We start from the raw sequence: 12,969 nt of genomic DNA, 5'->3' as shown, positions 1-12,969 counted from the left end.
TTTTGCAGCATGAATCTTTCTGGTATCACTATGCTGTGCATAGACTTTGTACCGGTTTGTGGCGGATGGGTGGAAGATGAGTGTTGGTTGTTGAATATATGTTGAAGCACCCTTTGTCCTACTTGTGCTTCCTTGCTCATCTGTAGATCCACGCAGTAGTGCTCAGTGAACATGTGCACTGAAGCCCATGTTGCCGCCAGGCAGATGTCCTGGATGGGTATTTGCGCCAGGAAGGCTATTGCTGCTCCTTTTTTCCTGGTAGAGTGGGCTTGTGCCCCTCCTAGTAGTTCTTGGCCTGCCTGCCTGCTTGTTGCAGAATTGGATAGTTTGTGCGATCCATCTTGCGATGGTGCCTTTTCTTACTGGTCTTCCTTAGAAACTACTTGTGAAGGACACAAAGAACTGTTTTGTTTTCCTGTGATCTTTAGTTCTTTCAATGTAATGCATTACTGCCCTTCTAGCGTCCAGAGTGTGCAGTGCTCTCTCCGCGCTTGTGAATGGTTTCTGAAAGAAACTTGGTATCTGTATTGTTTGGTTCATGTGAAACCTTTGGCATAAAATGTGGGTCTGTTCTCATTACCACCCTGTCATTGTGAATTTGAATGTAAGGTTCTTGTAGTGTTAGCGCTTGCAGTTCGCTTACGCTGCATAGCGAGGTGATTGCTACCAAAAAGGGTGTCTTTATTATGAGAATGTGTAGTGAGGCCTTGTGGATGGGTTCAAAAGGCGCTTTCATAAGCTCTGTTAGAACTATATTAAGGTTCCATGCCGGCGGTGGCATTCTTTTTGGGGGGCGATTCTTTTAGCCCCTTCCAGGAATCTCTTTACCACCTGGGATGTAAAGAAGCTTTTTCCAGTCTCTTGTATAGGCTACTATCGCTGTTAGGTGTACTCTCAGCGAGGTACAGCTTAGGTTTGTTTTTAGCAAATGTGTTAAATATTTTAGCACCATTGATTCCTTGGTGGTTTTCTGGTGTAGCTTTTCCCTGATGCACCACTATGTGAACCGTTTCCATTTTGTTACAGAGCACTTCCGTGTGGTAGGCCTTCTTGCCTCCCTCAGCACCCGCAGTATGCCCTCTGGGAGTTTTAGGTGTGCAAACTATGTCTTCAGGAGCCAGGCTGCTAGGCAGAGGCTATCTGGCTCTGGTTGAAGCACCTCCCCGTTTTGCATGGAGAGCAAGTTTTTTCTTTTTGCGAACTTGTGTGGCGGGCCCTGCGCCATCTCCACTGTTTGTGAGAACCAGGACTGTCTGGCCCACTGTGGTGCTACCAGAATCAGTGTCATGTTGCTGGTTCTGCATTTGCTGAGCACTCTGTGTATCAGTGGTATCGGGGATAAAGCGTAGGCAAATGTCTTCGACCAGCTTGTCCATAGGGCATTTCCCTGGGATTGTTCCCCTGGTTGTCTGGATGCGAAGTATTGGCATTTTGCATTCTGGTGTGTTGCAAACAGGTCTATTTTTGGGGTCCCCCACTTCTTAAATAGCTTTTGCGTTTCCTGTGCATTGAGCTCCCACTGGTGGGATGCTGATGTCTGTCTGCTGAACCGGTCTGCCTCCACGTTTTCCTTTCCTGGTAGGTGTATTGCCAGGATGTCTATTTGTAGTGGGATGGCCCATCTTCATATTTCCTGCACTAGGTTGGATAGCGCTACTGATTGTGTTCCTCCCTGTTTGTTGATGGTGTTGTCGGTTTGTACCAACACTCTCTGCCTGTACAGTTGCTTCTGGAAGGCTTTCAGGGCAAGGAACACGGTCTTTAGTTCCAGGTAGTTGATGGGACTGATCGCATCTCTTGGAGTCCACAGATCCCTCACCTTGAGCTGGTTTGTATGTGCTCCCCATCCCATCTGGGATGCGTCTGTGGGGGTGGTCACTGTTTGAGTTGGTGGTGTTAAAGGCTTCCCCCTTGTTATGTTCTCTTTGTTCCACCACGCTATCACCTCTTGCACTGCGTGCGTTACAACCACTAGATCTTCCCAACTCCCTGTAGCTTGTGACCATTGTTGTTGCAGCCATTCCTTGAATGGTCTCATGTGGAGTCGTATATTGGGGACTAGGTGTATGCAGGACGCCATCATCCCCATGAGCTGGCTCGCTGTCCTCACTGTCAGAGCTTGCCCCTTCCGGTATTGATGTGTCTCCTTCAGCAGGGCAAGCATTCTCTTCTCGCTGGGTAACACCTTGCTCTGAATGGTGTAGATCTGTGCGCCCAGGAAGATCTTCACCTGTTCTGGCTCCATGGAGGATTTCCCCCAGTGTATTGAGAATCCTAGTCTCTCAGCGTCAGTGTGACCCGCTGTGCATGTATTTGGCATTGTTTGTAGGAAGTTGCCTTAATCAGCCAGTCGTCAAGGTAGGGATATACATGAATCCCCTCCCTCCATTGGTGCGCCGTTACAGCTGCGAGGCATTTTGTGAAGACCATTAGTGCGGATTTTAGTCCGAAGGCCAGGGCTGTGAACTGGTAGTCCGCTTTGTCGATGGCAAATCTTAGTAGATGTTTGTGTTGTCAGTTCATGGGCATGTGTAGGTAGGCGTCTTTGAGGTCTATGGTGGACATAAAATCTCCGTCCCTTATCGGAGGAAAAACCTCCTGTAGGGACGTAATTTAGAATTTTTGAGTCTTTATGTATTGGTTTAGGAACAGTAGGTCCAGGATGGGTCTTTACTTCCTCGTACCAAAAGGTAGACAAAACGTTGTTTGAGTACACTCCCTTGTTTCTTTCTTTGAACAGTAATGTTTCTTTCGCCTCCTTGTGGAGGAGTACTTGTGCTTCCTGTAGGAGGAGCGAGAGTTCTTTTGTAGAGCGCGTCTTGCTTTTCGGCCTCCTGTTTGGTGGCTTATTTTCCAGTTCTATACAGTATCAGAACTGTATGATGTTCAATATCCATTTGTCTGTTATTTTCTTCCACTCCTGGAAAGAAGTGTCTTAGCCTGCCTCCTACCGGCGTTACATGTACGTTGATCCCTCTTTTGTGTTTGTGTAATTGTTTTGAGTCCTTTGTCATGCCGCCCCCGTAGAGAAGTTGTGTGGGTGGGCTCGTACGGTGTCTCGTCCTCGTTTGCCCTCGTCCATTCGATCGCCCTCGAAAGGACGGGCCCCTAGGCTGGTACTGCCAGGTTTGCTGTTGCTGACCCTGCTGCGCTTGGTTGTTGCCCTGGTAGGTTTGTTGGAAGGTCTGGTGGGACGTTCCCGGCTGGTTTCCTCCTCTGCCGTTTGGTCTCCTTTAGGGGGTGCCCCTTCTCATACCTCTGAACTGCAGCGCGCTCCCATGGACCTCGGAGTTTCATTCTCTTTCTTGAGCTGCGTCAGTTTGTCATCTACTGGTGCCCCGAACAGCGTTTCCCCATTGAAGGGTGTGTTTAAAATATTATTCTGGACTTCTGGCTTGAAACCTGAGATCCTCAGCCAGGCATGCCTCCTCTCTGTTATCCCCACCATCATGAGTCTGCTGGATGTGTCTGCCGCATCCAGGGCTGATTTGAGGCAGGAGTTTGTCATGTTCTTGCCTTCCTCCACAAGGAATGTTGCTCTTTGTTGGTACGATTCAGGGAGGTGTTTAAGTAGCTGTCCGACCTCCTCCCAATGCCGGTACGTATTCCTGTTTAGTAGGGCATTAGAGTTAGCAATGCACCAGTGAATAGCTGCATTCCTCTCTATTTTCCTTCCTGTGAGGTCTATGCTCTTACTTTCTGTGTCTGGAGGTGGCCCTGAGTTTGTGGGAATGTTGGCCCTCTTTCTGGCTATTGCTGCAATAATGGAGTCAGCTGGGATGGATCCCTGGATATATGCTGGATATGTTTATATTTTTTCTCTGTCCTAGGTGTGACAGACCTGCAGGTCGATGGCTCCTTGAAAGCTTCCCTGCCCTGGTCCAGGAGACTTGGGAGCATAGGCAGGAATTGGCTCCTAGTTTGCATGGGGAGCAGGGTATCTAAGAGGAAGCAAGCTTTTCGTTTCTCTTCCTCTAGTTTCACCCCATATGCTGCAGCCGCATTCTTGATGACCATGTTATAGATGCCAATGTCATCTGGCGGCGAAGGCCTCGAAGGATATGTTTCCACATCCTCTCCAGGGCTTTCGGCGTCGAGGTCCTGCCAATCCAGGTCCTGCACCACTGAGGATGCCGACCCCAAGCTTGTTTGTTGGTCTTCCTCGCAGTAATATGGGCCCTTTTCATCCTGCTGATCTGCAGGTTCCGGAGTTTTCGGCGGTTCTTCGGCGTCGAACTCCTCTTCGACTTCTACTTCAACAATCGTCATGGGCTTCGAAGGGATGGTGTATTTGCTCATCCGTTCGTCGAAATCCTTCTTTCTCTGGAGGATACTGTCCATTTCGGCCTTGGGCCTTCTCTTTTTCCTCTCCATCTCGGCGGCTTGTTTGGAGTCTAGTATTTCGGCGGTGCTCTTCGATGTCGAAGTTGCCTTCGGCTCTTTTTCCTTTTCGGGGACGTTCTTCGACAACCTAGGTTTGTCTTGGGTTTTCGCCGACTGGGAGTCTTTTTTTAAGGATCCGTGGATGCAACTGTGGCTGTCGATAGCTCCGGCGCCAGTGCTCCTTTCAAGGACTTTGACTGATTTTCAAGAGTGTGTCGGGGTTTTGGGGCGGGGGGGTCGACATCTCTCTTACCTCCTTTGTCGACTTCATATCTGTGCCTACGACCATGTAGTCCTCAGGTCCCTCGGGGATGTTGTCCTCTTCTCCACTGGAGAGGGCCAAGTCCCAGAGCGACGGAGGTCCGCCTTGGCCCTGCATGTTGTAGTCGGCTCTCCTCAGTCTTTCCCTTACTCTGAGGGTCTTCGGGGTGAATGCCGAGCAGGCGTTGCAATCCTTGCTTTCGTGGTCGATTGGCAGGCAGAGGTTGCACAGCGTGTGCTGGTCCTTCTGCGCGTACTTGTGGTGGCAATTATGGCAGGATTTGAAAGGTGTTTTGTCCATTTCTGGCTCAGGGGGCCCCCTGTATGTGCATTCTCCGTTGGACATCGAAGTTTTCGATCTTCCGCTCCTCCTTTGCCATCCCGGCTCTGTGTTCTTGATTGCGAGATGTATTCTCAAATTTTTTGGTGGTTTTCATGCTTTATTTTTGCTTTTTCTTTCCAAAAACTCTGGAACCTCTTGGTAAAGATCCAGACCCCAACGGCGGAAAAAAGAATCTGAAGGGGAAACGCGCCGACATCACAGGAGGACACCAAATGGTGGAACGTCGACACCCACCTGGGCAACGAAAAAGAAAAAAAAGAAAAAAATACTAAGATTCCGGACCCAACCACTAGACTGCGGAATAATAAACAGCATAGTGAATCCAGAAAGATTCGCGCTGCAAAAGTATTAGCAATAAAAATGTACGCAAGATGACTGAAGTGGAGCGTAATTTATAATTAGGGGTCCCGGTTTTATGGTATTTATTTTTGGGACATTTCCGTCTGTATTTATCCATATTTATTTTTTGATAACATTATTTGCATTTATCCATATTTATTTGAGGGTTTGTGAGCAAATGAAGTTGAAACTAGTAGATTTCCACATTTATGTAACCAATAAACATGCATTCATGTTTGAACGCCAGATATGTGTTCAGTGATAGGAACACCAACAGATGATTAATCAATGCACTTATATGAAAACATGACCATTTTAGTTTCAAGGTTGCGCATATCTACTGCTATTTTAGCATCCTTACTGAATTTTTTTTTCTTCAACCCCTTTACGATCAATCCGCACAGATTTTGGCCTGGTAGGCATGACTGGCAGCATTTAGAATCTCTGAAAAAAAGCCAATTTCCATTTTCATATATATTTAAAAATAAATAGACAGGAAAATAGATGGTTTTCTGTTTACCATATGAAAATATTCTGAGAGTATGTAATGGTTTAACACTCTGAGATCCAAAATGGGTCTTAGGAAGCGGTCTTTTTTGGGAATTAAAAAATATAGAGAATAAAGCCCTGAAAATTGGTAGTGTACAGGAACTGGTTCCAAGGGCACCTTTTTTTCAGAGGGATTTTACCTCTTGAATGAGTAACTGTAAGTGATTTGACGACAGTTTGTACATGTGCGGTGGAATGTTTGGAGGATTGGTGGTAAGCTCTAGGCAATAACCATGTTGGATAATGCTGATCACCCATTTGTCAGTGATTATGGATTGCCAAACGGGGAGAAACTGTTGAAGCCTTCCCCCGACAGGTGTTAAGTAATCAGGGGGAAGTGTGTGTAAGTCACTGTTTGTTAGGGGAAGCAGTGTTACGCGTTAAGGCACTCCTATCCCTACCTTTGGAATTGTTTCCTCTATAACCTCCTCTATAAAAACCTTTAGAGGGAGATGATTGGGTATTGCCTTTATAAGAGGAAGCATTTGGGTCTGAGGATGCGTTTTGGACCCTTCATCTGAAGGAGCGACAAAGAGCCTCTATTTGATGGGGACTGAAGTGCGCCCATGGACTTTGCCACTTCGGTGTCCTTTTTCATTTTTTCTAAATCCTGAACGACTTCAGGACCAAACAGATGTTGCTCATCACAGGGGGTGTTTAAAATGGATTGTTGAACATCAGGTTTAAAGCCTGAAATCCTAAGCGGTGCATACCTTCTGAGGAGAATGCTGGTATTTATCTCCCTAGCAGCGATGTAAGCACTATCTAATAGAAGAGTTACAAATGAGTTTGCCCTCTTGAACTAACTCTTTTGCTTTGTTTCAGTGTTCTTCTGGGAGTTATTGGAGCAGTTCCTTCATCTCATCCCATTGTGACCTGTCATACCTAGCTAGTAGGCCTTGTGTATTTGCAATGCGCCAGTGATTAGCAGCTTGAACGGCTACACGTTTCAATGAAGCATCTATGAGCGTAGACTGTATCTGGGGGAGGAGCATCACCAGAAGTATGCGAATTAGCTCTTTTGCAAGCGAGTCGAGGCAGCTGACCTTTAATAGAGATAGGATCAGATGGCTAGGGTTTATATTTTTATTGACTCTAGGAGTCAAAATGTGTGCTTGCACTGGGTCTTTAAAATAGTCATCCGCATGTCTCATCACGCCCTTCAGCACAGGGAGTGTCTGACTTGACCTGTGTGTGGACTCAAGTGTCTCAAATAAAAAGTATTTTTCCAAAGACTCTATGTAACGCTACGCCATGGTACTCTGCTGCTCTAGCAAGGAGTTCCTGATAAGCCACATTATCATCAGGTGGGGAAGGCTTTGCAAGGTAAAGGTCTGGGTCATTGTCTAATGGAGGGTCAATGGCGTAATCCTTCCATGGATCTATAGGTAAATGAATATCTTCCTCATCAAGATCCGTCTCTTCAGGCTGTGAAAGTGGAGATCCCGGAGGGGTAACGTGTAAAGGATATAAATGTGGAGAAGAGGTAGGAGTGGGGATAGTGATCAGGATAAAACAGGCCTGGTAGCCACATCCTTCTTCTTTAAAGGAATCTTATAGTGCGAGTCCTGAGAAGAAAGCCTGCGCTTAACCGGAGATTTAGCATGAATTTATCCTGTATCAGGATTGACATAAATATTCTTTTGTTTGGGATGAACAATGTCCAAGTTAGAGTCAGAAGATTCAAAGCTGCAGTCTTTTAATTTCGGCACTGAAGGCTTAGATGCTGGAATGGACTTGCTTTTAGAAGCGGATGATTTTGGCACCAAAGCGTGCTTTAATTTAGGCGTGGAGGATTTAGGCTCCGAACCAGATTTGGATTTCGTACTGGAAGGTTTCGGATCTGAAGAGGATTTCGGTTGACTCTGTGCCGAGCTGGCAGACTTGACTATCTGATTTGGTGCAGAGCCAGAAGGCGGGGCGTCGGAAACATCGCCTCAGTGCCGACCTTGCCCCAGACGGCAGAGCTGGTGCCGAAGCCTTATGAGTTTTGGGTATGGGCTTAAGGGGTCATCGATACTCACCCTGTCCCGGAAGCATGTCTTCAGAATCCATGTCTATCTCGAGTACCGAATCCGACTCTGGAACCGAGATGGCCTCCTCTTCTTCGCCGCTTCAACGTCTTCATGCTCCGATTCTTCATCGAAGATATCCGGAGTGTGCTGAATATTCTGATGTTGTATTTCACGTCATCGAGCCTGTCGAGTCTTTTTAGACTGAAACGATTTACAAGTGTAGCAGTCGTCCTCCTTCTGCTCCGGAGACAAGCACATATTACACACTTTGTGTGCGTCGGTGCAAGGATACCTAACGTGGCACTGAGGACAGAAATTAAACTGAGTCCGTTCCATCGACAGAAGATCGGACCGACGCGGTCATGCCTGAAGGCCGCCCACAAAGTTTTCGATCGAGAATGAAAGATTTGTTGACCGAAACGATCCGCAGAGAAGTGGGAAACGCTTACGAAACAATACCGTTGAGGGAATAGCGGATTGCGCACAGAGAAGAACCAGAAGAACGGTTTCAAACTGGAGCGCAACAATACATGTCTGAATCCCATGGCAGAAAAAAACAATAACAATGGAGTCCATCCCCATGCACACTATCACCGAAAGGAGGAGTCACCTTACCTCGTAACTGGAAAGACTTCTTCGAAGAAAAACAACCTGCAAACATCCGGACCCAACACTAGATGGCAGGGCTAATCAAAGAATGTGTATCTACAGCACACATGCCTCGAACATATGTATTTATTTAGAAACATTCTCCATGATTGCAAGCGAGGGCGGGACAATTCAGTGCTTATGACTATTAATGAGAATCGCCTGGAGAAAAAGGCGGGGATCGTGAGCCGGTGAGCTGAAGAACATACCAATAGGAAGTGAATATTCTTCCATTTACAGAAGGGTATTGCTGGAAATTACAATATGTAAAGTGGATTATGCAACCAAAAAGTTATAGCGTATGATATCCAATGAGCTGTGCATTACAAACAGGGATGGCTGCAGAGCACTCGGGTAAATCAAGTGTTGTGACACTACATAAGGCAACCACTTAAAAAGTAGTGACAGGACTAATACCTTAAGTAGAGTGGATTACATTGAAAATGGTACAACAGTGATATGTTAGGGTTCGTTTGTAACCACAATTCAGTAGATTTTCCTTGGCCCTCAAACCAGCACAGGTTTGAAACAAACAAGACACACTGTGACACACGCATCTCCCACAACTTACTTGGAGATAGTGCGTATTGGGCAACTATGAGATCCTGTGAGGAACGCATTATGTTTTAGTGGATTACTGGAACACTGTTCCATGGAAGTTTTACAAACATAATAAATTCACACTATAATTTTAAAAGGGTTTATTAAAATATTAAAGAATGGTTTTAACCTCTTCCATGCGGTAGGCGTGTGCGGAGGACAGCTAGGGTCCGTCCGTTCCGCGCACGCGTGGAATTCTCCCGCACAGCGAGGGAATTCCAGCTGCATCAAAGCGGTGAATGCAGAATACATGAAAAAGCGTACTTGCAGATATCAACATTATGGCGAGTAAAATGAAGGCAAATCATATAAATAAACTAAATCTCGGGCACATGATTGAATATGTTCTTGGATGTAATTAATTCCCTTTTTCCCTAGTCCTAGCTAAAGTACACATAAGCATCAACATATTTCCAAATACCGGAGCTTCCTAAATGACATACTAGCCTATTCATATTTCTCCAGTCTGCAGCATACCCATAGCCTAGGCCAATAGCAATCTTTTTTACACTATTATCTAGAGAAACATTTACTAAACGAAGGAACCTGACCCTGGCAGACCGCTTGCCGTATATGCTCCTTCTGGAATTTATAAAGCTTCTCTTTCCATAAGAAGCTCTCAAACATGCTTTACTTAATATTTTCAACATTTTTGAAATGATCTCTGATGTAGGTTGTAAATAGAAGTGGGCGAATTCCCTTGCACATTGATCTAAAACTGCAGTGTTTTTCCACCTATCTCACTTAAAGAATATAAAACTTATGAACTAGAATCAATCCATAAGAAAATATTTTACACTGTATGCACATAAACCAAATAATAAGCAGCCATTATACAGTACGAAATGTATGTGATGCCTTCATTGACAAAGAGCACATAAGCAAATACACATTATATGGGGGCTTAGAGGCAGAAATAAGGCAAACATATGACACCATGAGGAAATCATGCAAATATCAAAGTTATATTTCACAAATAAAGGCTAAAGGCTACGACCTGCTAAAACCTCAGCTAATCTTCAAAATCGTTGTACGTAGTAAACGGAGATCCTCACTGGTAAAATAGAAGGTGACAAGGCAGTACAGGAGGTAGCAGTGTGAGGAAAAGGAGGAGTGGAAGGCAGAGAAAAATGTTTGTCCACAACGAGAAGGCAGGTGACACACAAAACAGATCTGAATAGACCGGTGCAATGCGACGAGCAGCTCAATGGAGTTCCCATATCTAAATGGTAAACTAATATGAAAATAGGTAAAACTTTTGCATTACAAAAACTCTACAATTCTCTGAAGAAGCAGCTCACCTTTGTTGAAAGTACTTTAAATGTACTCTGTTCTGGAACGATGGGATGAAGAAGAACACGCTTTAAACTGTAATCCTCTCCTGTTGGAAGTCTAACCAGAGCGCTGAACTGTGAATACAAACAGTTTGTATTGGTATTCCAAAGCCTGTGCTTACTACACAGAAAGAGAAATAATTGTGTGTGGAAACAAAATCATTTAGAATCACCTGATTTTTCTACTAATAATTTTCAGTGGAAAAGAATGTAGTAAATGTTTGTTTTGTAACCATTAAGAAAAAAACAGGGAAAGAAAATGGTGAAACCTAACACTTTCTTTATATCTAATGGTCAGTAAAACTCTAGATTAAAAAATTAATATTTTTGCAGGTAACAAAACGCTGGGATACAGAAATTAAGTTGTTTCCACTGAATAACCCAACTACGTCAAGTGAAGATTTCAGGATTGGAACTTTTATCTCATGATAACAGTTAGGAACATATTCATTCCCTGTGTTGGCATCATTCTGCTTTACTCCTGGTGCCAAAAAACGAATGGACTATGGAGAAATTGGGTCTAATTATCTGCTGGAAGTAACATCCATTAACTGTTTTAGCTTCTATCTTAATATTTTAGAAGCTTAAAGTAGACCAAAACCTAAATATGTAATCCTCCTACATATTACGGATGAGTTTTTGAAGTCACAAAAAAAAAAGTGTCCAATGTTGGATGGATAGACTTATGCCACATTTTCAGGCTAGCCATATAAAATACATTTGCACACAGTGAATCTAATTGAAACTCATTGAAGCAGTCAAATAATTTTCCTTCCTGGACTCAGACTGGAAACCATTGTGCAAAAGCAAAATAAAAAATATACAAGAATAAGCACGCTTACTACACACCACTTCCCTTTCTTCTCAAAAGTTAAACATTTCTCTAAAGGGGACTTCTTTCTTGGAAATCTGCCTGGTCTCTCCCTCTTCTGTACAGAGCAATTTACTGAATATTGTTGGCAACATACACGTTCCACAAATGTTTTAATAATGGCTCATGTGGAGGCTACATTTAGATGAGAATACACCGTATAACAGCCCCGTAAATGTATTATTGTTCTTCCACAGACCTAACTGTAAAACAGAGAAGATAAGAAATTATTTACTTTAGGTGTCTGAATACTGTAGATGTGTACATTATCATCCACTCCATGAACACAAAATGTCACTTACTCCTATTTCTCTCCCGGCATTTTGACCACCTACTCAATGCCTCCAAGGTAAATACTCCACCTCTGGACTGTTTAACAACTTGGCTGCGGTGCGAATACCGCCGCGTTGCTGGACATTGCATTTTTGGGCGTGGTTAGGACGGCCCCCGGCAATCGTGTGCACACGCCCACCGTGACTCATGATGGCCGTGGGCCGTCATGAGCACGGAAGGGGTTAAACAAAAGCTGTCAACAACAAAGAGATGTAACATGCAATAAAGCTTTATACGGTTGTAACCTTCAAAATTCCACTGATGGATACATTGGCCTCTAGCATGTATATAATGCATATTCTGTTCTTTAGCATTAACAATCAAATGAGTTCCTCACATGCAAAAACATTCTATTGTTATTAAACAACTAAAAATGCATAGTTACCTCTTTATCTGAAAATTCGATGCTTACATCACTTTTGTCAACATTCTTGACCATTATTGTAATGATTACTTGAGATTCTGTTTGGTACCAGTCATACCTTTAGAGGAGGAAAAAAAACAAGTGTAATGCATTTCCAGATGTTCAGTTGACATTTTCAGAAGGTACAACCGTAGACAAAAAGTGGCGAACTGCATGTATTTACGTGGAATTTCTATAGTGCAAACCTAGCCAAAAGACAAGTTATAAAGGATATTGTGGACATCAAGGCTAGACTCCCCAGGGACAAAGAGCAGGTACTATGGGTAGAACTTCAGTTAACACTTTCATACAATTACCTATGCAGACCTTTCAGACTGTCAGTCTACCCTGCAAGTCAAGAGAATTTAACATGGGTTGCTCACGTGAAGTTAACTGCAAACCCCTCAGGCTTGGAAAAACCCTTAACAGGCTATAATGTGGGGCTGGGAACTTTTCACCACAACCAGAAGATCGAGTAAAAAGCACAGTAATGTAAGCACATATACTACATGTGTATGTTTGCCAAGAACTACCCAAGTACAGGGAAGGCATAGATCAGCCAGTAAGACAAATCAAAAGTCAAAAAGATCATGCTCTTGTTTTAGAAAGCTAGAACAATTCAGCAGTTCTCCCTGGCAGAGAACAAAATGACCAGCCTGGCACAGGTGTTACATGTCAACGACTTCGACCTCTTTTCAGTGTAGGGACAACAAGGACAGGGATGTAAGAGTAAATCAAATTCTAGACAAAACAGTGAAGGAAGTAGGACATCACAGCTTTAACCATAGAAAGTAATGCCATCAAAGGAAACTGCAATTTAAGTTGTATCCTGCCAGAGAGATGGAGTAAAATGATAATCATCTCTGGTACTGCTACAAAAGCAGTGGAGT

General features: G+C 44.1%; 1 protein-coding gene across 1 annotated transcript in view; it reads right to left on the bottom strand.

Annotated features, from left to right (window-relative positions):
- Positions 1-12,969, bottom strand: part of SUGT1 (SGT1 assembly cochaperone of MIS12 kinetochore complex) — a 289,493-nt gene that overhangs the window by 101,379 nt on the left and 175,145 nt on the right. Inside the window, exons 4-5 of the mRNA XM_078657403.1 lie at positions 12,062-12,158; positions 10,440-10,547 (exon numbers count right to left, since the gene is read on the bottom strand). Of these exons, the coding sequence (XP_078513529.1) occupies positions 10,440-10,547; positions 12,062-12,158 (205 nt within the window). The remainder of the gene's footprint in view (positions 1-10,439; positions 10,548-12,061; positions 12,159-12,969) is intronic.

This window comes from Lissotriton helveticus, chromosome 8, assembly GCF_964261635.1.
Source record: "Lissotriton helveticus chromosome 8, aLisHel1.1, whole genome shotgun sequence".
Lineage (NCBI taxonomy): Eukaryota > Metazoa > Chordata > Amphibia > Caudata > Salamandridae > Lissotriton > Lissotriton helveticus.
Note: the sequence above shows the minus strand (reverse complement) of the source record. Positions and strands in the feature narration are given on the sequence as shown.